General features: G+C 41.7%; 1 protein-coding gene and 1 pseudogene across 1 annotated transcript; one reads left to right on the forward strand and one right to left on the reverse strand.

Moving 5' to 3' along the window:
- The first annotated feature begins 6,797 nt into the window (after nucleotides 1-6,797).
- LOC102416594 (olfactory receptor 12-like) lies at nucleotides 6,798-7,914 on the forward strand. The gene has a single exon (XM_006066788.4). It carries the CDS (start codon nucleotides 6,798-6,800, stop codon nucleotides 7,746-7,748), a length of 951 nt encoding a protein of 316 aa, XP_006066850.4. The 3' UTR covers nucleotides 7,749-7,914.
- An 8,882-nt stretch (nucleotides 7,915-16,796) lies between these two features.
- Nucleotides 16,797-17,717, reverse strand: LOC102392901 (annotated as a pseudogene).
- Nucleotides 17,718-25,713: the final 7,996 nt, after the last annotated feature.

The raw sequence follows: 25,713 nt of genomic DNA on the forward strand, positions 1-25,713 counted from the left end.
AATTCTGTCTCAGTCTCTATGGGGTCTCTGGGTCCTGGTGTGCACAAGGTTTGAGCCGTCCGAGTGTCTCTGGGGGTTATGGGGTTTGATTCTAAACGTATTTTGCCCCTCCTACCATCTTGCTGGAGCTTCTCCTTTGCCCTTGGATGTGGGGTGTCTGTTTTTGGTGAGATCCAACATTCTCCTGTTGACGGTTGTTCAGCAGTGAGCTGTAATTTTAGCACATCCTTCTACTCCATCATCTTGAAACAGCCACCAACTATACTGCAACTTAAAAACTCTTCATGTAGCAACATCAACTATACTGAAACTTAAAAACTATTTATGTGGCAAGACTCACCTGAGATAATGGATATAAATAAAACACCTTAGATAATGGCTGGTATAGAAGAGACGATTGATGGATAAATATTCATTGTGGCCTGATAAGTGATCGTTCCAAAGAGAAATTAAATCTTTAAACTTTGTTTCTTGGTATTTCACCACAATCAAATATGAATGACCTAGTTTTAAATAGCAATAACAATTAAAATAATAATTTAAATACATGGCCAAAGTGTCCCCCTTGTGACTTTGATGTCAGTAGAAATAGTTTGGGCTTGAATGACTCAGATTTGACAAACAGTATCTCTCACAGAAGAGAGAGGTGGGGGTCTGATGAAAAATCTTTGTTCCTGTTAGAGCAGAAGCTCTCTTGGGCTCCTGTTCAACCACCCTAAAGGCATGGATAACATTGCCTTGAACTCCAGTCATAGCATTCACATTTCTCATCTAGGATAGGAAAAATGAAGTATTCATGTTTGTATTTTATGTTTAAATATCTATAGAAAAAAAAATCATCACATCATATCTACTCATGGAATTCACCACAATCCAAGATAGATAAATATTTTTACCTAAATGTCATTGTCATTTTGCCCACTCCCAAATCTTGTTCTCCAAAGGTAATCATTATCATGACTCTATAAGTCAATGCCATTCATTCTTTTTCTTAATTTATTTATTTTTAATTAGAGAATAATTGCCTTACAGCTATCTATTCTTGATTCAGCTTTTACATAATGAACAAATTGATTGAAAATAGAACACACCATGTCAAAGCATGTTCAAAGGACTTGGAAAAAAAGAAGGAGGATGGGGAGGGCGAGAGGCAGGAGAAGGAGGAAAAGAACCTGAAAAATGAAAATTTCTTTTATTGACATCCCAATCGAAACTGCAGTGTTGTCAAATATCTAATAGAAAAATAACTAAATTCGACTACCTAAAAATACTTTGAAAACTTATAAGAACTCATTGGCAGTAGGAAACCCAAATGAAAATAAAAGGCATAGATTTAACACACTATCAAAATAAGAAAGGATGAGGAAAACAGACTCCTACTACTGGTTGTGATTCGTTCAGTTCAGTTCAGTTCAGTCTCTCAGTCATGTCTGACTCTTTGCAACCCCATGGACTGCAGCACCCCAGGCTTCGCTGTCCATCACCAACTCCTGAAGCTTGCTCAAACTCATGTCCATTTTTAAATCCACCTTGAACACCTGGGAGTTCTCAGCTGAGGGAGAAAAAAAGTGTCTTATGTGTCTTTTGATTCATGAATCCACATCTAGATATACACATTAGAGGTAGGGTGGGGGCGGGGGGTGGGAAGATCCATTACATAACATATTTTATTGAAAAAAAAAAAAAAACAAAGAAAAAGTGAGTAAATTAGGTGTCTTTCTAAAGATGTGTTCACAAGCACTTAGACTATGTTTTCATGTTTAAAGCAATTTAATAGTTAAACTAGAAAATGGAAGGTTTGGGAAAGGTGATCAAGATCTATACAGAGTACATTTTGATATAAAGTTGGACAGAGGGCATACTCCTAAGATAGGGGCATGAAGGTATATATTGCTGACCTTGCCAGGTGAAAGCAAGCTCCCTTACTACCCTCCTGTGTCTGTCACCAGGACCACCACAACTAATTAACAAATCTCTAGGAAAACATTCTTCCTTGCCTCTACCTGGCTTCTGGAGACTTCTTGGCACTCCTTCCCCTGCTGCATCACTCCAAACTCTGTCCCATCTTTACATGCCCACCGCCCTGTGTCTTGTCTCTGTATCATTTCCTCTTCTTAGAAGGACACCAGTCTTTGGATGTGCTGCTGCTGCTGCTAAGTCGCTTCAGTCGTGTCCGACTCTGCTCGACCCCATAGACGGCAGCCCACCAGGCTCCCCCATCCCTGGGATTCTCCAGGAAAGAACACTGGAGTGGGTTGCCATTTCCTTCTCCAATTCATGCAAGTGATAAGTGAAAGTGAAATCGCTCAGTCGTGTCCGACTCTTAGCGACCCCATGGACTGCAGCCCACCAGGCTCCTCCATCCATGGGATTTTCCAGGCAAGAGTACTGGAGTGGGGCACCATTGCCTTCTCCTCTTTGGATGTGGGGCCCACCTAATGCAGCATGGGGCTTCCCAGGTGACTCAGTGGTAAAGAACCTGCCTGCAATGTAGGAGACGTGGATTTGATCTCTGGATCAGGAAGATCCCCTGGACAAGAAATGGCAACCCACTCCAGTATTCTTGCCTGGGAAATCCAGTGGACAGAGGAGCAGAGGGGGCTACAGTTCATGGGGTCACAAAAGACTCGGACATGACTGAGCAACTTAACAACAATGAGAATGACCTCCTTCTAATAATTCATTTAAATAAAAAAACCTTAGTTCAGTGATATTCTATGAGTTTCAAGAGAATTTATATTCTGCAGTTGTGATTACAATGTTCTATCTATGCCCAGTAGGTCCGTTTAGCTAATATTTTGAACCAATTCTAACATGTGACTACAATTTTTCTGTTTCTTTTGTTAGTTACTGAATGAGATGAATATCAACTATGATGGATGTTTTTCATTTCTTCTTAACTCTGTCAGTTTCTACTATGTATATTTTTAATCATATTAGTCACATAAAATTTAAACTTTCCAGATATGCACTTGGATTGAACATTTTCCTTAATAAACATCCCTTTATAAGCATTTTTTCTCCTGAAATCCTTTTTGTCTAATGATTATTGAGATATAGCTGCCTTGTTCTTATTTTTAGAATATTTATGATACTACTTTTTCTGCTTTTACTTTCATACTTTCTATATTTTCATGTTACACATATATCACCTTTATACTTTGGTTTTGGATTTCTGTCCAGGATTTAAATGTTTTGTTTTTACAGACACATTTACTCAACCTGCACTGAGGAAGGGCCACAGTGTGACTTAGAGAGGGCTGTGTCATTTCCACATGCGCAGAGTCCTGCACATCACCCTTCATCACACCAACATACCAGGATGAAGCAGAGGAAGAAGGCAGGCTGTGGGCCAGGAGGACACACCTGCAGTTCTGGGGAAGCCTTTCCAAAGAGGGCCACTGGGTCGCTCTAAGTTAACTTGCTTCCCATTGGATGAACCCCAGTAGTCCTGGGGGGAGATCGGGCTTCCTGTCTCCTCTGTTTAGGCTGAGATGTATTAGAGGAAGTTTGGCCACAGGACTGCATCTTCCTGGGACCTGGGGAGTTGGGAGTCCCAGTGCACTCAGAGGCCAAGTAACAGCTAATTGGCCATTTGAGGCCAAGAGTCCCAGCTGCACCACATGGAGAGCATCTTCCCAGTAGAGTGACCTAAAGATGCAGATGCCATGAATACTAGCCACCTCAGGGGACAGGACAGAGAGGAACAGGTGAGTTGAGTCCACCCCACTTCCTGCTTGTACCAAGACTAAAGGCCCAAGTGTTTCCTGCATCAACTTGGATTACCTGGCCTGCCTCTCACCGTGGCCCCAGATGCCTTCCTCTGAAACCTTTCCAATCACACTTCATTGCACAGAAAGCGAGACCTGAACAGCCTGGAGAGTCCTCTGTACCAACTCATTATCATCAACACAGCCCTGGGTCAGGAGCCCTGTCGACCCTGGGAGCAGAAGGTCCTTGGTGAGTCATGCCCCTTCTGACATCACAGGAGCAGTTCAGTCATCACTTAGCAGGGTGTGGATCAGCATCACTGATAGATGAGTCCTGAGAGCCTGAAGCCTGATCAACACTCTCCCCCCACACACCTACTACTATGAGCAGGGGTCAGTTATGGCAGAGGTCCAAAATTTAAAGTGAGTAGAAATAATAAGGGGTCTCATATAAATGCAGGCTTTAATTTAATGCCTGAGATTCTATATTTCTGACAATCTCCAGGTGATGCTGGTGCTGTAGGAGCAACAAGTTTACCTGAAGGACTCAAGCGTAGTTAATACAAATGGAGGCTTACAGACATCAGTAGACTTTTTGCTTTATCTGGGAAGGTACATCTCAGGCTCAGCTCACAAGTAGGTTTACTGAAGCAGCAACCATAGGCCCACTGAGTCATTTCAATAAGCCAAGGCAATGTGTGAGTTTGTTTTCTCAGAAACCAAGCTTGTTTTCTGAGGTAAACATGTCAATCTCTACTTATGGGCTTCATCAGACATCCTAAGGGTCACTGTTGTGAGGATCAAAGGCCCCTGAGGTGGACAAACTGTCCTGGAAACAGAACAGAAACCCCAGGGGACATAGAAGCCAGACAGCCGGCCTGGGGTGGTGGGGAGAAGATGGTCACTGTGGTCACAGTGAATCTATTGTGTGTATGGCCAGGGAGTGAACAGAATGGATAGCAAAAGTTTGGCCATGATTACTGCGACTGTTTGCACAGGACAGAGGTGGGAGGCAAGGGTGGGTGACCAAGGAGTGTAAGGCAGACCACCAACTCTGCGCTTAGAACCAGCTTCAAACACATATTATATTAAACCCTGCCTGAGCATCCAGGGCAGACTGTCCCCTCTGCCATCACGTGAGAATTGGAGTCAAGTCTGCCAGAAGAGGAAAACTGGACAACCTACACGGTCATCTACCTTCTGTTTTGTTGGAAAGAATGAACTCTCTCAGACCACCTTCTAAGGAAACTTAAGGTTGAGGGAACTTCAGGGTCATCAGTTCTCTATAGGCACACTGACCACCCATCCTCTGCCCACACACCCCCACTCCCAGGCTAGCACTGTGATGCTGCAGATATGACCTCTAGAAAACATGAAGAGCTCTAAAATTGACTTCCACCCTCTTACTAATCCTCTTTGTCTTCCTAGGAGGCACTATGGCTCTGTATCCACCTTCCTTCACCACTCCTTCTCATTTAGGATGGATCTTCCCCCAAGCATTCCTCTGGCCATTACAGAGCTGGTTCCCATGTCCCACGTGAGTGTAGTGGTCAGCTCTGCTCAGGACAGACAAGGGGGTGCTAGGCTGTGACAGGGACAGGAAGAAGCACCTAATGGAAGATCCAAAAGGTGCAGATGTGACAGTGTTGAAAGTGAAAGTATCAGTCGCTGAGTCATGTCCGACTCTTTGTGAGCCCATAGACTGTAGCCTGCCAGGCTCCTCTGTCCATGGAATTCTCCAGGCAAGAATGCTGGAGTGGGTAGCCATTCCCTTCTCCAGGGGATTTTCCTGAACCAGGGATTGTACACAGGTCTCCTACATTGCAGGCAGATTCCTTACCGACTAGGCCACCAATGTTAATGGTTCCCATTGTTCAAAGTAATCAAGCCCTCATGGTGTGCCAAGGAGCCAGATGCATGGAGTAAGGACAGAGAGATGACATAACCATGTGCTGAGTGTGTTAAAGTGTCTGTCTTGCTGTGTCTGTGGCCATAGAGCTGGACTGTCCCCTGTCCACAGATTGTCCAGTATCTGGACATTGCAAGAAAGAACCTTTAAAATATCAAGGATGCAGAGATCTCTAACAATGGTTACCATCAAGGTCCCAGCTCAGTGACAAAGATGCCAAGTTAAATCTCAGGGCCTGCAGGAGAGACAGGCAAAGTACCTCACTAGCCTGGTGAGGGCAGGGCCCTGATATGCTTGCCTGATAAGCTAGCCTGGAGATAGAACTATCATTGAGTAACATCCTGATGGCAAGATGTGTTTAACACTTTCTGAAATTAAAGAATGAGCAAAAAAAAAAAAAAAAAAAGGAAAATGAAGTCACTCAGTCATGTCTGACTCTGCGACCCCATGGACTATAGCCTACCAGGCTCCTCCATCCATAGCATTTTCCAGGCAAGAATACTGGAGTCAGGCGCCATTTCCTTCAGGGGCAAAAAGGCAGGATAAGATACCAGAGAAGGTTCAGAAATGACACAGCTCAGGATCAAACCCATGGGAAGGGAGAACATGTCCTTTAAAGCAAGGACAAGGAGATGGAAGCCGTTCTTACACAGTAGACTCTCAGCTTGACATGACCCCTGGAACCATCTCATAGTAAACACTCAGAGTCTCCCACAGAGTGAGTGTTTCAAGCATACTTTGTTGCTGTTTAGTGGCTTGGTTGTGTCCGACTCTTTGTGACCCCATGACTGTAAATCTCCAAGCTCCTCTGTCCATGAGTTCTCCCAGGTAAGAATACTGGAATGGGTTGCCATTTCTTCTCCAGGGGATCTTCCCAACCCAGGGATCGAACCTGAGTCTCCTGTATTGCAGGCAGAGTCTTTACCTCTCAGCCGCCAAGGAAGCCCTCCAAGCACACTTAGATATTAGTAAATGAGAGGAAATGTTTGCCATTTCAGGTCAGTCTGAGTTCATCAGGAGACGAACAGGGCAGCTGGTGGTCTGTTGGTCAGTGGGCTGTAAGGCCTTGAAGTGTTTCTGTTTTCCAAGAGAGTGTTCCCTTGTGACTTTGGCCTGCTCCCTCTCACTGCATCTCACCTGCTCTCTGCTGTCTGCTGCTTGTTGCTCAGCTGAGAGCCATGTCACCCCAAGGCGATGGAAACCTCTCGGTGATGTCTTTGCAGGAGTTTGTGCTGGATGGATTTGAGGGTGGTCCACAGACCCAGGCTCTGCTCTTTGCTCTGTTCCTGGCCCTGTATGTGGTGGCCGCCCTGGGGAACCTCACCATGATGGTGGTCATCACCCTGGATGCCCATCTGCACTCTCCAATGTACTTCTTCCTCAAGAACCTCTCCTTTGTGGACCTGTGTTACTCATCTGTCATCGCCCCCAAGGCCCTGGTCAACTTCCTGTCCCCCTCCAAGGTCATCACCTTTGAGGGATGTATCATTCAATTTTTCTTTTTCGCCCTACTGGGCACCACAGAGGCGTTACTCCTGGCCATGATGGCCTATGATCGCTTTGTGGCCGTCTGTAGCCCCTTGCACTACCCCATCACCATGTGCCCCTCGGTCTGTGCCCTCCTGGTGCTGGTCTCCTACTGCGGAGGCTGCCTCAACTCCATCCTGCAGGCCAGCTTCACATTCAGCCTCCCGTTCTGCAGCTCCAACCACATCGACCACTTCTTCTGTGATGTGCCGCCTCTGCTCAAGCTCGCCTGTGCTGACACTACGACCAATGAGCTGGTCATGTTTGGCCTCTGTGGCTTCTTCATCGTGGGCACCACACTTGTGGTTCTCGTCTCCTATGGCTACATCACAGTGACCATTCTGAGGATGCGCTCAGGAGGAGGGAGACACAAGCTCTTCTCCACCTGCGGCTCCCATATGACAGCCATTTCCCTCTTTTATGGGACCCTTTTTGTCATGTATGCCCAGCCGGGAGCTGTGGCATCCATGGAGCAGGGCAAGGTGGTCTCTGTCTTATACACCCTGGTCGTCCCGATGCTCAACCCCCTCATCTACAGCCTGAGAAACAAGGATGTGAAGGATGCCCTGCAGAGACTGGGGCAGAGACACACAGCCACGTGAAGGATGATGGCCGGAGAGACAGTGTCCTGAGAACAAGACAAGATGACTTCATGGAAGGGACTGGATTTGGTTTGAGAAATTCATTCCCTATTTATCTAACCCACTCTTTCATCCAGTGTTACATTCTACTGTTTATGAAGCACATGATGCTCCACAAACTGCAAGTGTGAGAAATAAAGATAGACAAGGCATCTTCATTCCCACTAGAGAACTAATGATCCATGTTATCCAAGACCTTAATCTTGAAATCTGAAAAGCACAGTGGGCAGAGTGATTAGCAGAGAGTCTTTGAAACAGCATGGGTATCCCAAGTTCAACTTCCTCTGGTGAAGGTATTAAACGACACAAACTCTGATGCCTCTCTTTTTCCTTCATTTCTAAATCTAGGTAATTATGTGCTCAGCAATCTCCCTGGACCACCTAGAAGAGGGGCCCTAGGACACTTGGCCTTGTCCCTTTCCTGGTGATGACCTGGGTCACCAGAGCCAATTAAGAGTTAGGAAGACCATGCTTCCCCACAATCCTGCATGTGCCTTCTGTTCTTCCACCTCTGCCTTCTGTTCACTGATGCTGCCACCCAACAAGGCAGCAGGGAGCACCTGTGCCCCTGCTTCAGAGGCTCCTAGTGCTCCCTGTCCTGGGTTCTCCCCTCAGACAGAGGCTGGGAGCCCTAGGGAGACAGCGTGGATACCCAAACTTCAACTGACACTTTATACCACCCAGCCTGGCAGGTGACACTTTCCCATTTATGATCCTTCGTCAGCACAGACATCTCTGAATAAGGACGAAGGTCCTGGTAGCTGCAGCTGAAAGCAGGTTAGGAAAGGGAAGGCGCACTTTCTTGTAGAGAGCATAGCTCCTTGCTCTCTCTCACACTCCCTGGGAGCCTGGTCCCTTAAGCTTGAGCCGCAGGTTCAGAGCTTCATCATCATGCTCCATGGAACTCAACACACAGTCTGGACTCAGAACCCAGTGGCCTCCTTATGGCATCTTCTTTTGGAAGAGTCATCCACTCCCATGGTCACTACCAGGAGGTTGTCCTCTGGACACAAGGGTGGTCTGTCCCTAGTAGGGTCGGTCGGGATGGGCCCTGCCTCTCTGGTCACAGCTCTCCATCTTCTCTCTTTGCTCAGGAGGACCGTGGGGGAGGGGCTCACACCCTGTCATCAGGCTGCGACTCACCATTGCTCTGTTGGGACCTACTCAGAGGCCTCTACCCTATTCTTGTTCTCATTGTCTCATATTTGGGCTCCAAACTTAATTCTAAGTCTTCCATAGATTACTGTATTCTCTTGATATAATGATGCAAGTCTTTGAAAAGTTGCCCTAGTTTTCAGGAGCAAAATGACATGTCTTATGATTGTTTCATGCTGTATTATTCTATCTCCTATTTTCCTTTCTTCCTCTTTTGTCTCCTCTCTCCTCCTCCTTTTCTCCCTTTCTTTCTTTCTTCCTTCTTTCTTTTCCTTTCCTTTCTTTCTAATCTCTCTCTTTCCCTCACCTAGCTCTCTCTTTCATTTTATTGTTTTCCATTCCATGAAATTTCAGAAGAATTATCTTGGGTCTTCTACCATCTTAATTTAAATTTCTAAAGGAAATAGAAAAGTGCAATCTTTTTATACAAGTGTATATGTCTCATCATACGTGCAAGTTAATGGTGCCAACAGTATAATGTCAGTGGTTCTTAGTAGAGCAACATTAATTTTCACTTTAAAATAAATCAGGAAAGCAAGTTAAATATTAGATGAAATAGAAATTGCCCTATACTGTGGAAGAAAATTATTTTTAAAACCCTGTAAGTTGGCTTTACTCTATGTAAACCTATGTTTCAGACTGTAGTGAAGGGAATTATACAATGTTAGAAGTAGTTTGTTTTTTGGTTCATCCTGTATAATACTTTGCAAGCTGCTGACACATACTTGGTTCTTTGTTCACATCTAATTCTGGTGTATAAATTGAGTTCAGTGTTAAGTAGACATTGAACTCCAAAATATACATGATACGGTTCTCGTTTGCTTATTGTGTTTCAGTGGAAAATAAACACATCACATTTCAACACAAAACACTTTGCAGTTGTGATGCTGACCCTATAGTAAAGTTTAGAAGTTTCTACCTATTAATGTAAAAATCAATTGTTGTAACTAATTTTGAGTGTAGTTCAGTAGTGTTAGCATACTCACTTCACTGTGTATCAGATCTCCAGAACGTTATCATCTTGCAAACCTGGAACTCCATCCCCCTAAATAATAACTCCCTGTTTTCCCTTTACCTTCACAACTGGTGGTCACTATTCTACTTTCTGTCGCCACACATGTGACTTCTTTAGATGGCCCAGATAAGTAAAGCATACAGTATTTGTCTTTTTCTGTCTGGTCGTTTCATTTAACATAGAATCCTCAAGGTTTACCATGTTGCAGCATGTGACAAGATTTCTATCATTTTCAGGGCTGACTATCACATGTGTATACAACTTTTTGCTTATCCCTTCATCCACCTAGGAACACGTGGGCTATGTTGAAGAACATGCTATGTAAATGGGCATGCAAATATCTCAGAGAGACTGCCTTTTTTCTTTCTTTTCTTTCTTTTCTTTCTTTTAGTATATATTCAGATTTTTGATTGTATCATATGGTTATCTTTTCTCATTTTGAGGGAAATCTTATATGACTTTTCTAAGTGGCTGTATCACTTTGCTTCTTTCCAACAGTGCAAAACTGTTCCATTTTATCCACATAATTGTTAATATATGTTCTTTTCTCTTTCATTTGAGCCATCATAAATGATGGGGAAGTATTATCTCTGTTGCTTTTATTTCCCTAACAATTCATGATTTTGAGCATTTTCTCATGTTTGATGGCAATCTATAAATCATCTTTTAGAGAAATAGCTTCAAGCATTAAGGTTGGTGCAAAAGCAATTGTGGTTTTCCACTGTTGAACTTGCCAGTTTATATTGGAATACATTCTTAAATAAATGTGGTTGTATTACACATCATTTCAATGCATGCTTCTCACTTTATATTTTTTGCTAATGTCATTACTTGCCGTGTATTTTATATTTATTTTAGACTAGAGAAATACTGTTAGACAAAAAGTAAATCTGAGTGATTTTCTTATTCGAGTTCAAAATGGATAGTAAAGCAGCAGAGACAGCTCACAACATCAATAACGCATTTGGCCCAGGAATTTCTAATGAGCGTAGAGTACAGTGGTGGGTCAAGAAGTTTTGCAAAGGAGATGGGAGCCTTGAAGTTGAAGGAGACGGTGGCCAGCCATCCGAAGATGATACCAACCAATTGAGAGGACCATCAAAGCTTATCCTCTTACAACTACACAAGAAGTTGCTGAAGAGCTCATTGTCGACCATTCTGTGGTCATTTGGCATTTGAAGCAAATTGGAAAGATAAAAAAGCTCAGTCAGTGGGTGCCTCATGAGCTGATTGCAAATCAAAAAAATCATTGTCTTGAAAAGTCATCTTCTCTTATTCTAGGCAACAACAACAACAACAAACATTTCTTGATCAGATTGTGACTTGTGGGAGCATATGGAGAAAGTAAGATGGAAACATACATTACCATATATAAAATAGATAGCCAGTGGGAATTTGCTGTATGACTCAAGGAACTCAAACCAGGACTAGGTAACAACCTAGTGAAAGGTTGCCGCTATGAGTGAATGACACTAGGATTATTGGCCTCTGGAAGAAAGGAATTCATTTCGGGGCCAGTGACAAGGCTTCATTGATCAGAGCTTTTGTGTAACAAAGTTTTATTAAAGTATAAAAGAGATAGAGAAAGCTTCTGACTGACATCAGAATGAGACAGAAAGAGTCCCCCCTTGCTAGCTTTTAGCAAGGAGCTATATACCTATTGCTGCTAAGTCACTTCAGTCATGTCCGAGTCTGTACGACCCCATAGATGGCAGCCCACCAGACTCCCCCGTCCCTGGGATTCTCCAGGCAAGAACACTGGAGTGGGTTGCCATTTCCTTCTCCAATGCATGAAAGTGAAAAGTGAAAGTGAAGCTGCTCAGTCCTGTCCGACTTAATGACCCCATGGACTGCAACCTACCAGGCTTCTCTGTCCATGGGATTCTCCAGGCAAGAGTACTGGAGTGGGGCGAGAGAAAGGAAATGTGTCAAAACTGAGAGTTGCACCAGACCCCTCACTCACAACATGCATTTTGAGACAGCATTGGCAGAAGGTGAGTCATCCTGGGCCACAAAACAATTGACATGAATCTTGAAGAAAGGAAGATTTCCAAGCAAATACATAGTTCATTAACATAACTTAAGAAAGACATCTCTGTGAGCATTGGTTAACTCAAGGTTTGAGATAAAGTTCAGTTCAGTCAGAACCAGGTGCTGTCATGACAACACAGAAAAGTAAAAAAATGGTGTGATCCAGGCATGGATTGGAAAAGAATTTCCAGACATGAGACAGAATGAGAGAGAAATAAAGTTTATTAGAGTGGGAGATGTTGTTAGAACAGCAGGCCATCTCAAGGGAGATCCAACATTGAACAGGGGCCCTTAGTCCACTTTTATACTCAGGATACAAGAAGTAGGATAGGGGGTTTGAGGGTCGTTTGCTGATTGGATGAGGCATGTATACAGGGCTGGGGGAAGAGTAAGGCAAACACCTTCTCCCTGTGTCGGGTAGAAGGGGAGACAGGTTACACTGTTCAGGAGGACCTGAAATCCATTAATAGTTACAATATGGGGGAGGGAAGGATGATAAGGGTCTGGTTTTCCATTCCTTATTCCAAGACCCTCCTTGGTCTTATTTACTCTTTAGTCCCTGGGTCACCACGTTCCTCCCTCTCTTTATTTTTAGGGCAAATTCTTTGGCCTCTGTTGATACCCTACTCATACCTACCTATCTACCTATTTCACTTCTCAGGCCTTTGGGAACCCAGTCTCAAAGGAAAAGGGGCAATGACTGCTTTGACCTCTTCAGGCTGAACAGGGACGTACTGGGGCTCTGGGTTCCCTTTGTTTGCTCTTTGTCAGGGTGCATTTGTGGAGGGATCTGAGAGTTCATGGAGTGATAAGGTGACCTGTTTCAGTGTTGTCTGGGTGTTGGTGAGGGAATATTCTTGTTGTACTACCACTTGGAGATCTGTTGTATTCTAGAAGAAATAAACTTAACAAGAAAGTTAAAGGTACATGGTCCAAAGATTAATAGAAGTAGAAAAGCTGCTCAGGGCTAACCAGGAGAACCAGGAAGAGATATTGGTTCGTGACGTTAGTGTTTCTCTAGGTACGAGAAGAGGCAAGAATTTGTGCTTATAAAATCTTTACCTGAAAACATCGGACTTTCTGAAGGCCAGTTCTTCTGGGTTTTTTCCCATAGCACAGAGTGCCTTATTTCTGATCTCCTCCCTGAACTCCTTTTGGGGGTGTTGAAGGTCAGCAGCTTGCAGTGGTCATGATGAAATCTTTGTAGAAGCAGCTGGCAAGTGCCAACTTCCAGTCAGCAGGGTCCCTTCAGAGCCACATATTTGACCATGCTTTGGGGGCATTTCATGGCCGTTGTGTCCCACGGTGCTGGGAAGGCTCATTCCCAGGTCTAGGGAAGATTCCATTGACAGGCCACACTGTGCTGTTATTGGACCAGGCCTTGCAAGTAGCAAACGTTTCTGGGCCATACCTTTCTTACTAGCTTCTTGGTCCAGGAAAATATTCCCTCTTGTTGCTTCTTCACATATCTAGAGTTACATTATTAAAATCATTGATCTCATAAGGAACTTCATATCAGCATTTTATCACAGGCTCAGTCACACATCTAGTAATGTCAGAAACAGTCTTCTGAAACAAGTGACATAGAAAATAATACAGCTAGCAGGTATTAGTAAGGTCACAAGCAAGTATTTAAGTCAAGAGCTTTCATTAGATAAAGCTCAGTATACCCCAGGTCATCTGACTTAGTTAAATGATTATACCCAGGTATTAATCTCCTGGTTGTACATCTGAGCATCTGACCTTTATCCAAAGATTGGTTACTGGAGGTGGTCCTAAGATGTCAGAGGAATAGGACAGGGAGATCACTTTTTCGCCCACAAATTCATCAAAAGAACATTTAAACGCTGAGTAAAATCCACAAAACAAATTCTGAATGCTGGCAGAGGACATCAGGCACCCAGATAAGCAGCCCATTGTCTTTGAAAGGAGGTAGGAAAAATATAAAAGAGAAAAAAAAGAGACAAAAGAGGGAGGGATGGAGCTCTGTCCTGGGAAGGGAGTCTTAAAAAAAGTGAAGTTTCCAAACACCAGGAAACACTCTCACTGCCAAGTCTGTGCCAAGCCTTGGAAGCACAGAGGGCAACATAATAGGGAGGAAAAATAAGTAAACAATTAAAACCCACAGATTACGAGCCCAATGGTAACTTTTCCAGCGGAGAAGCAATGCAGACACCTGCGCCTGCCACTAGCAAGCAGGGGCTGGGCAGGGAGGCACGGGCTGCATTGCTTAGACTAAGGATCAGGCCTGAATGCCCCCAAGGATAATCAGAGTGAACTAATTTGGGCTGGCAAACCAGACTGTGGGATAGCTACCACGCGAAAAGCCCTAAGACACTGCCAGGCCCATGCACAGAACAAGGGGCAGAACAAAACTAGCTGGCTGCAGACCTTTCCCCTCTGGTGACAGGCAGCCAGAGCTGGAAGGGGGCAATCGCAGCCCCAGAGAGACATAATCTACCAAACTGCAAGCAGGCTTCTTTGCTTACTAAGACTTCTTGGGGTTCTGGACAGTCATCTGCCTGAGAAGGTGCGCCGGTTGTATACCCAGGAAACCAAGTGGCAGGGACGGGAGAGGCAATAAGTCGCAGTGACCGTGCTCGCCAAACACCTCATCACCCGAGCTGCTCAGAGCTGGGAAGGGCACAAAACGCAGGCCCAACGGAGTTTGCGCCTCTGAGGACTACCCTAGTGCCTGAACCTGAGAGGCTTAGACCTGGGAGGTGCATGCAGCCCAGGGCTGGCCTCTGACGGTTCCCAGTGGAGCAACCTAGAGCCTGAGCTGTGTGGGCAGGGAGGGTGCACGTGCCATGAGTGGGGGCAGGCCCAGTGTGGCTGAGACACTGCGAGCACACGCCAGTGTTATTTGTTTGCAGTGTTCCTCCCTCCCCACAGCGACTAAACAAGTGAGCCTAAAAAAAAAAAAAAAAAAAAAAGTGTCCATCACCGCCCCCTTGTGTCAGGGCGGAAATCAGACACTGAAGAGACCAGCAAACAGAAGCTAAAACCGAGGGAACCGCCTTGGAAGTGACAGGTGCAATAGATTAAAACCCTGTAGTTAGTACCGACTACATAGAAAGAGGCCTATAGATCTTGAGAAATATAAGCCAGACCAAGAAACTATCTGAAAATGAACTGACCCCACACTGCCCACAACAACACCAGAGAAAGTCCTAGATTTATTTTTACGATCATTCTTTTCTTTCTTCTTCTTCTTTTTTTTCTTTTCCTTTTCTTTTTTTTAACTTTTTTATTTTTTTTTTCAGAATTCAATTTTATCTCACATTGATAGAAACCGCGAAAGAGACTTCCATTTTCCCACGTTACAGCACAGCATTTCAATGGAATATTTCTTGCCATAAGTTAGATGTTGCTGATTTGTGTCAGTGAAACAACAGTTTATATTCTTCAAGGTAAAGCAAAATGACAGTAAGTGATTGTTTAAAAACTGTGAATCCAGACATAAATATATGGCTTCATTATTCACATGCTCTATGTAGTCCATACCAAGTCATTTCCATCATCAAATAGCACCCATTTATGAAGATGCCATCCTAACACTGTCCTAGTCAGCTGGAATACACCAGAAAAATGACCAGTTCAGAAATATCAAGTGTACATTTTTGGTATGTATTAAACTGTGTGGTAACTACACCACATGTATTGAGTTCTGACTAACTTTTGTTACCCATAAATTTATTTTCAAGTAATTTTAACCGATAATTTGAAAAATCTGATTATTTAAAATCAAATAATTGTTATTTTTACATTTGCACAAAAGCTAACTTAAAAAGATCATTTGACTACAGTGAAAATTTTAAATGAGTCTGTTGGCAGAGAAGAGTAAAGCAAAATTTTTGAAAGGATTGTTCATTTCCTACAGCAGTCAGTTTCAAACATATGTGCAAAATAAGTAAATTCTATACTATAAGGAGAATCACCTTAGAGCAAATCATCTTAGAAATTACAGCTTTTAAGATCCGTTTTAAATATTCCAGAACATACTAGAATATGAACTATTCTTTCAGTTAATTACAGGAAAATACAACCACAGAATTATTTTCATTACCTGCACTGAAGATTCTAGTAACTCTTCAGGTCCAAAATGTGGACTAAACTCCAGTTTAGGAAGTAGTGTACAAACTCTGAAGGGATGTCAAGTTTCTTTCTATAAGTATCAATACATTTTTACTCCACCACGTCTGTGATTCAGAATGTCAAATTACAGCATATATTGACCGTGGGTGTCTATGGCAAGGAGGCAATATTTGGTCTTTTATGAAGGACAAAAAGAAGAAAGAACATATTTCTACAGAGGAAAAAAGAATATTAACAAGAACAGAAATTATATCCAGCAAACAAAAGCCTGGTCCCCAGAATAAAAGGGCCATTAATTCTAGAGAGCAATATTATTCTTTATGGACACTTAGAAGCATTATCCCTCTTATAAGGAATAATGTAATAACACCTCATTCTTAATATTATAATCATTAAGTATATAAGAACACATATATAAAAATATGGATACTGCATGGTGACTGTGTAATTTGGGGATGTGTCCATAGTCCTAAGTCACAGCACATATAAACCCTTTATGTCTTAACTGCTCATTTACACCTGAACAAGGTTTCATTAAGCATACTAGTAATTTTCAAGTGATGTAGTAAAAAAAAAAAGTCCGGTTGCATTATTTTATGATTTTGCTGAATTACATTTGGGAGAAAGAAGCTAGCTGCTTCATCTATTTTAATACTAGTGTATCCTGGATCATATCATACAAATACGTATGAGAAATGTCAAAGATCATACATTTCCCACGAGGAGATTTATTTAGTCTGTGTCATTGGTGTATATTTGCAAAACTTTTAACACTGCAAACATTACAGGTTTCAAGGTCGGGCACAGGAAGAAGTGTGTGCTCCACTGGACGATGCTGGTGTGCACTTCTACACAAGGCCTCTTGGCAGCGTCAGTCAACGGGAGGTAGGAGCTTATCAATGAACTGCTTGATGTCCATCATTTCCTGCTGACATGAACTGTGCATCATGCCTGCGTAGGTTCTGAAGGTCACATTGGCTGGATTCACCAATGTCTTCAGCTTCTCAGCAGTGAAAGAACCGAACATCAGGGGGACTAGAGGATCCAGGTCCCCATGGCACTGAAGAATAGAAATGTCTCTGTTCACGCCACTGATAGGGCCCTGTGGAAATGAAGCCCGCAGTTGCAGCCAGCAACTGAGAGCAGTGACACCGGCCAGCTTCTGCTGTGTGGTCAGAGCCATGTACAGAGATAAAGCTCCTCCCTGAGAAAATCCTCCCAAAATAATTCTGTTAGAAGGAATGCCATTCTTCACCTCTTGATCTATCAAAGCTTTTACATTTTCTGCTGCCTTTTTAAATTCCAGTTTCATCCTCCAGTGAATCTGGCGAAAGCCCAATAATGTCAAACCATGATGGCATGGCCATGTTCATATTTAATGTTACAGGCATAACCGGCGCATGTGGGCAGATGTATTTGATGTGGGCGCTTCTGATCCTGGCAAAGGCTTCTGCCCATCCATGCGCTGTGTCTCCCAATCCATGAAGGAAGATCACGTGGGGTTTTAGCACTTCTTGAGGTTCCAGTTAGACATGCTTCTGGGCAAACGATCACATTCTACAGAACACAGTTGTCTCTTTCAGGTCAGACCGTGAGAGTCTCACCGCGGTGGTGGCCTTCCGCGTGGCAGGCACGATGGCGGGCAGTGGAGCCGACATGTTATTGCCGCACATACACCAGCTCCAGCGGCCGTGCCTAACTTTTTTTAAATTTTAAGTCCTCTATTACTCCTTTAATTTTCATTTTTATAACCTACTATTACTTTTCAAAAAAAAGACTTTTTTAAAGCAAACTTCATATATATATATAGTTAATAACTTTTGTGACTTTTTTTTCTTCTTCTTTTCTTTAATATTGTATTTTTGAAAATCTAACCTCTACTCTAGAATTTTAATCTTTGCTTTTTGGTATTTGTTATCAATTTTGTACCTTTAAGAACCCAATCTTCAGTACCTATTTTTACTTGGGAGCGAGATTACTGGCTTGACTGCTCTCTCCCCCTTAGGACTCTCCTTTCTCTCCACTAGGTCACCTCTGTCTCCTCCCTCCCCCTTCTCTTCTCTACCCAACTCTCTGAATCTCTGTGTATTCCAGACCGTGGAGGACACTTAGGGAACTGATTACTGGCTGGATCTGTCTCTCTCCTTTTCATTCCCTCCTTTTATCCTCCTGGCCACCTCTGTCTCCTTCCTCCCTCTTCTCTTCTCTGTATAACTCCATGAACATCTCTGAGTGGTCCAGACTGTGGAGCGCACATAAGGAAGTGATTACTGGCTAGCTTGCTCTCTCCTCTTTGGATTCCACCTCATCTCATTCGGGTCACATCTAACTCCCTCCTCCCTCTTCTCTTCTCCATGTAACTCTGTGAAACTCTCCGGGTGTCGCTTACTGTGGAGAGACTTTTCATCTTTAACCTAGATATTTTATCAATGGTGCTGTATAGAAGGAGAAGTCTTGAGACTACTGGAAAAATAAGACTGAAAACCAGAAGCAGGAGGTTTAAGTCCAAATCCTGAGAACATCATAGAACACCTGACTCCAGGGATCATTAAGCGATAGGAGCTCATCAAACGCCTCCATACCTACACTGAAACCAAGCACCACCCAAGAGCCAACAAGTTCCAGAGCAAGACATACCACACAAATTCTCCAGCAACACATGAACACAGCCCTGAGCTTCAACATACAGGCTGCCCAAAGTTACTCCCAAACCATTGACATCTTATAACTCATTAATAGACACTTCATTGCACTCCAGAGAGAAGAAATACAGCTCCACCCACCAGAACACAGACACAAGCTTCCCTAACCAAGAAACCTTGACAAGCCACCGATACAACCCCACCCACAGCAAGGAAACTCCATAATAAAGAGAAATCCACAAACTGCCAGAATACAGAAAGGCCACCCCAAACTCAGCAATATAAACAAGATGAAGAGACAGAGGAATACCCAGCAGGTAAAGGAATAGGATAACTGCCCACCAAACCAAACAAAAGAGGAAGAGATAGGGAATCTACCTGATAAAGAATTCCAAATAATGATAGTGAAAATGATCCAGAATCTTGAAATCAAAATGGAATCACAAATAAATAGCCTGGAGGCAAGGATTGAGAAAATGCAAGAAAGGTTTAACAAGGACCTAGAAGAAATAAAAAAGAGTCAATATATAATGAATAATACAATAAATGAGATCAAAAACACTCTGGAGGCAACAAATAGTAGAATAACGGAGGCAGAAGATAGGATTAGTGAAATAAAAGATAGAATGGTAGAAATAAATGAATCAGAGAGGAAAAAAGAAAAACAAATTAAAAGAAAAGAGGATAATCTCAGACACCTCCAGGACAGTGTTAAACGCCACAACATTCGAATCATAGGAGTCCCAGAAGAAGAAGACAAAAAGAAACACCATGAGAAAATACTTGAGGAGATAATAGTTGAAAACTTCCCTAAAATGGGGAAGGAAATAATCACCCAAGTCCAAGAAACCCAGAGAGTCCCGAACAGGATAAACCCAAGGCAAAACACCCCAAGACACATATTAATCAAATCAACAAAGATCAAACACAAAGAACAAATATTAAAAGCAGCAAGGGAAAAACAACAAATAACACACAAGGGGATTCCCATAAGGATAACAGCTGATCTTTCAATAGAAACTCTTCAGGCCAGGAGGGAATGGCAAGACATACTTAAAGTGATGAAAGAAAATAACCTACAGCCCAGGTTACTGTACCCAGCAAGGATCTCATTCAAATATGAAGGAGAAATCAAAAGCTTTACAGACAAGCAAAAGCTGAGAGAATTCAGCACCACCAAACCAGCTCTCCAACAAATGCTAAAGGATATTCTTTAGACAGGAGACACAAAAACGGTGTATAAACTCGAACCCAATAACCAGTCTCCATACCACTGTTGCCTTTTTAAACTTCTTAATAATCTCATGCTGTGTTTGTTGTTGGTTTCAATCAGATTATCACCTGGGCTGTGGGGAAATACTTTTAAATGCTCTCTCATCTTTCTTGCTCTTTTTTCCCCTTGATCTTGTGTATGTATGATGCTAATCTCTTGTCTTAGTTTCTTCCTGCTCTTTTGTATCTTACTTTCTTGTCTTTCCCCTGCCTTTTGTCTCTGGGTGTTTGGGGGCTTTTTTTTTTTTTTTTTTGCCTTTTTGTACAAAGATTAGTTCAATGTAGTCTGTAGCTCCTTTGTAAACCAATTTTTAAAAAGTTTTTTAATAAAAAAATAAAAAAAAAAACTCGAACCCAAAACAATAAAGTAAACGCAACGGGATCATACTTATCAATAATTACCTTAAACGTAAATGGGTTGAATGTCCCAACCTAAAGACAAAGACTGGCTGAATGGACACAAAAACAAGATCCCTATATATGTTGTCTACCAGAGACCCACCTCAAAACAGGGGACACATACAGACTGAAAGTGAAGGGCTGGAAAAAGATATTCCATGCAAATAGAGGTCAAAAGAAAGCAGGAGTAGCAATACTCATATCAGAAAAAAAAATAGACTTTAAAACAAATGCTGTAAAAAGAGACAAAAAAGGACACTAATAATGATCAAAGGATCAATCCAAGATGAAGATATAACAATTATAAATATATATGCACCCAACATAGGAGCACTGCAATATGTAAGACAAATGCTAACAAGTATGAAAAGGGAAATTAACAATAACATAATAAGAGTGGGAGACTTTAATACCCCACTCACACCTATGGATAGATCAACTAAACAGAAAATTAACAAAGAAACACAAACTTTAAATGATACAATAGACCAGTTAGACCTAATTGTTATCTATAGGACATTTCACCCCAAAACAATGAATTTCACCTTTTTCTCAACTGCACATGGAACCTTCTCCAGGATAGATCACATCCTGGGCCATAAATCTAGCCTTGGTAAATTCAAAAAAATTGAAATCATTCCAAGTATCTTTTCTGACCAAAATGCAGTAAGATTAGATCTCAATTACAGGAGAAAAAATATTAAAAATTGCAACATATGGAGGCTGAACAACACGCTGCTGAATAACCAACAAATCACAGAAGAAATCAAAATATGCATAGAAACGAATGAAAATGAAAACACAACAAGCCAAAACCTATGGGACACTGTAAAAGCAGTGCTAAGGGGAAAGTTCATAGCAATACAGGCATACCTCAAGAAAAAAGAAAAAAGTCAAGTAAATAACCTAACTCTACACCTAAGCACACCCCACTCCACTACTTTTGCCTGGAGAATCCCATGGACAGAGGAGCCTGATGGGCTGCAGTCCATGGGGTTGCTAGAGTCGGACACTACTGAGCGACTTCACTTTCACTTTTCACTTTCATGCATCGGAGAAGGAAATGGCAACCCACTCCAGTGTTCTTCCCTGGAGAATCCCAGGGATGGGAAGTCTGGTGGGCTGATGTTATGGGGTCGCACGGAGTCAGACACGGAAGTGACTTAGCAGCAGCAGCACACCTAAAGCAACTAGAAAAGGAAGAAATGAAGAACCCCAGGGTTAGTAGATGGAAAGAAATCTTAAAAATTAGGGCAGAAATAAATGCAAAAGAAACAAAGGAGACCATAGCAAAAATCAACAAAGCCAAAAGCTGGTTCTTTGAAAGGATAAATAAAATTGACAAACCATTAGCCAGACTCATCAAGAAACAAAGGGAGAAAAATCAAATCAATAAAATTAGAAATGAAAATGGAGAGATCACAGCAGACAACTCAGAAATACAAAGGATCATAAGAGACTACTATCAGCAATTATATGCCAATAAAATGGACAACGTGGAAGAAATGGACAAATTCTTAGAAAAGTACAACTTTCCAAACTGAACCAGGAAGAAATAGAAAATCTTAACAGACCCATCACAAGCACGGAAATTGAAACTGTAATCAGAAATCTTCCAGCAAATAAAAGCCCAGGTCCAGACGGCTTCACAGCTGAATTCTACCAAAAGTTTAGAGAAGAGCTGATACCTATCCTACTCAAACTCTTCCAGAAAATTGCAGAGGAAGGTAAACTTCCAAACTCATTCTACGAGGCCACCATCACCCTAATAACAAAATGTGATAAAGATGCCACAAAACAAGAAAACTACAGGCCAATATCACTGATGAACATAGATGCAAAAATCCTTAATAAAATTCTAGCAATCAGAATCCAACAACACATTAAAAAGATCATACACCATGACCAAGTGGGCTTTATCCCAGCGATGCAAGGATTCTTCAATATCCACAAATCATTCAATGTAATACACCACATTAACAAATTGAAAAATAAAAGCCATATGATTATCTCAATAGATGCAGAGAAAGTCTTTGATAAAATTCAACATCTATTGATGATAAAAACTCTCTAGAGAGCAGGAATAGGAGGAACATACCTCAACATAATAAAAGCTATATATGACAAACCCACAGCAAACATTATCCTCAATGGTGAAAAATTGAAAGCATTTCCCCTAAAGTCAGGAACAAGACAAGGGTGCCCACTCTCACCACTACTATTCAACATAGTTTTGGAAGTTTTGGCCACAGCAATCAGAGCAGAAAAAGAAATAAAAGGAATCCAAATTGGAAAAGAAGGAGTAAAACTCTCACTGTTTGCAGATGACATGATCCTCTACAGAGAAAACCCTAAAGACTCCACCAGAAAATTACTAGAACTAATCAATGAATATAGTAAAGTTGCATGATATAAAATCAGCACACAGAAATCCCTTGCATTCTTATACACTAACAATGAGAAAATAGAAAGAGAAATTAAGGAAACAATTCCATTCACCATTGCAATGAAAAGAATAAAATACTTAGGAATATATCTACCTAAGGAAACTAAAGACCTATATATAGAAAACTATAAAACAATGATGAAAGAAATCAAAGAGGAGACTAATAGATGGAGAAATATACCATGTTCATGGATCAGGAGAATCAATATAGTGAAAATGAGTATACTACCCAAAGCAATCTATAGATTCAAGGCAATCCCTATCAAGCTACCAACGGTATTTTTCACAGAACTAGAACAAATAATTTCATAATTTGTATGGAAATACAAAAAACCACGACTAGCCAAAGCAATCTTGAGAAAGAAGAATGGAACTGGAGGAATTAACTTGCCTGACTTCAGGCTCTACTACAAAGCCACAGTCATAAAGACAATATGGTACTGGCACAAAGACAGAAATATAGATAAGTGGAACAAAATAGAAAGCCCAGAGAAAAACCCACACACCTATGGACACCTTATCTTTGACAAAGGTGGCAAAAATATACAGTGGAGAAAAGACAATCTGTTTAACAAGTGGTGCTGGGAAAACTGGTCAACCACTTGTAAAAGAATGAAACTAGAACACTTTCTAACACCATACACAAAAATAAACTCAAAATGGATTGAAGATCTAAACATGAGACCAGAAACTATAAAACTCTTAGAGGAGAACATAGGCAAAACACTCTCCGACATACATCATAGCAGGATCCTCTATGACCCACCTCCCAGAATGTTGGAAATAAAAGCAAAAATAAACAATGGGATCTAATTAAAATTAAAAGCTTCTGCACAACAAAAGAAACTATAAGCAAGGTGAAAAGACAGCCTTCAGAATGGGAGAAAATAATGGCAAATGAAACAACTGATAAACAACTAATCTCAAAAATATACAGGGAACTCCTACAGCTCAATTCCAGAAAACTAAACGACCCAATCAAAAAATGGGCCAAGGAACTAAATAGACATTTCTCCAAAGAAGACATACAGATGGCTAACAAACACATGAAAAGATGCTCAACATCACTCATTATCAGAGAAATGCAAATCAAAACCACAATGAGGTACCATTTCACGCCAGTCAGAATGGCTGGGATCCAAAAGTCTACAAGCAATAAATGCTGGAGAAGGTGTTGAGAAAAGGGAACCCTCTTACACTGTTGGTGGGAATGCAAACTAGTACAGCCACTATGGAGAACAGTGTGGAGATTCCTTAAAAAACTGGAAATAGAACTGCCATACGACCCAGCAATCCCACTGCTAGACATACACACTGAAGAAACCAGAAGGGAAAGAGACACATGTACCTCAATGTTCATCGCAGCACTGTTTATAATAGCCAGGACATGGAAGCAACCTAGATGTCCATCAGCAGATGAATGGATAAGAAAGCTGTGGTACATATACACAATGGAGTATTACTCAGCCATTAAAAAGAATACATTTGAATCAGTTCTAATGAGATGGATGAAACTGGAGCCTATTATACAGAGTGAAGTAAGCCATAAAGAAAAACACCAATACAGTATACTAACGCATATATATGGGATTTAGAAAGATGATAATGACAACCCTATATGCGAGACAGCAAAAGAGACACAGATGTATAGAACAGTCTTTTGGACTCTGTGGGAGAGGGAGGGGGGATAACTTGGGAGAATGGCATTAAAACATGTATAATATCATATAAGAAACGAATCGTCAGTCCAGGTTCAATGCAAGATACAGAAAGCTTGGCGCTGGTGCACTGGGATGACCCAGAGGGATGGTATGGGGAGGGAGGTGGCAGGGGGTTCAGGATGGGGAACACATGTACACTCATGGTGGATGCATGTTGATGTATGGCAAAACCAATGCAATATTGTAAAGTAAAAATAATAATAATAATAAAATAAAAATATTAAAAAAAATAAAAAAGCCACATATATGTGAGGTCATATGGTATTTATTTTCCCTAAATGATTTCTTTCACAAAGGATGAAATCGTCTAAATCCATCCATTTGTCACAAAAAGCAGGAAAGGATTTCATTATTTTATCGTTGATGTAAGCGTCTTTTAATTTCATGGCTGCAGTCACCATCTACAGTGATTTTGGAGCCCAAAAAAATAAAGTCTGACACTGTTTCCACTGTTTCCCCATCTATTTCCCATGAAGTGATGGGACCAGATGCCGTGATCTTTGTTTTCTGAATGTTGAGCTTTAAGACAACTTTTTCACTCTCCTCTTTCAATTTCATCAAGATGCTTTTTAGTTCCTCTTCACTTTCTGCCATAAGGGTGGTGTCATATGCATATCTGAGGTTATTGATATTTCTCCCAGTAATCTTGATTCCAGCTTTTGCTTCTTCCAGCCCAGCGTTTCTCATGATGTACTTCTGCATAGAAGTTAAATAAGCAGTGTGACAATATACAGCCTTGTACTCCTTCCCCAACTTTGAACCAGTCAGTTGTCTCATGTTCAGTTCTAACTGTTCCTTCTTAATTCACATGCACGTTTCTCAGGGAGCAGGTAAGTTGATGTGGTACTCCCATCTCTTTAAGAATTTTCAATAGTTTGTTGAGATTCACAGTCAAAGGCATTAGCTTAGTCAATGTAGCAGAAGTAGATGTTTGTCTGCAATTGCCTTGCTTTCTCCAAAATCCAACAGGTGTTGCCAATTTGATCATTGGTTCTTCTGCCTTTTCAAAATCCAGCTTGTATATCTGGAAGTTCTCAGATCATGTATTGATGAAGCCTAGTTTGAAGGAATTTGAACATAACCTTGCCAGCATGTCAAATGAGTAGTTGTAGGATCATTAAAACAGTCTTTGATATTTCCCTTCTTG

This window comes from Bubalus bubalis, chromosome 6, assembly GCF_019923935.1.
Source record: "Bubalus bubalis isolate 160015118507 breed Murrah chromosome 6, NDDB_SH_1, whole genome shotgun sequence".
Taxonomy (NCBI): domain Eukaryota; kingdom Metazoa; phylum Chordata; class Mammalia; order Artiodactyla; family Bovidae; genus Bubalus; species Bubalus bubalis.

What these genes read in the sequence shown, in the direction of transcription:
- LOC102416594 (XM_006066788.4), top strand. Translation starts at nt 6,798, where the DNA reads ATGTCACCCCAAGGCGATGGAAACCTCTCGGTGATGTCTTTGCAGGAG.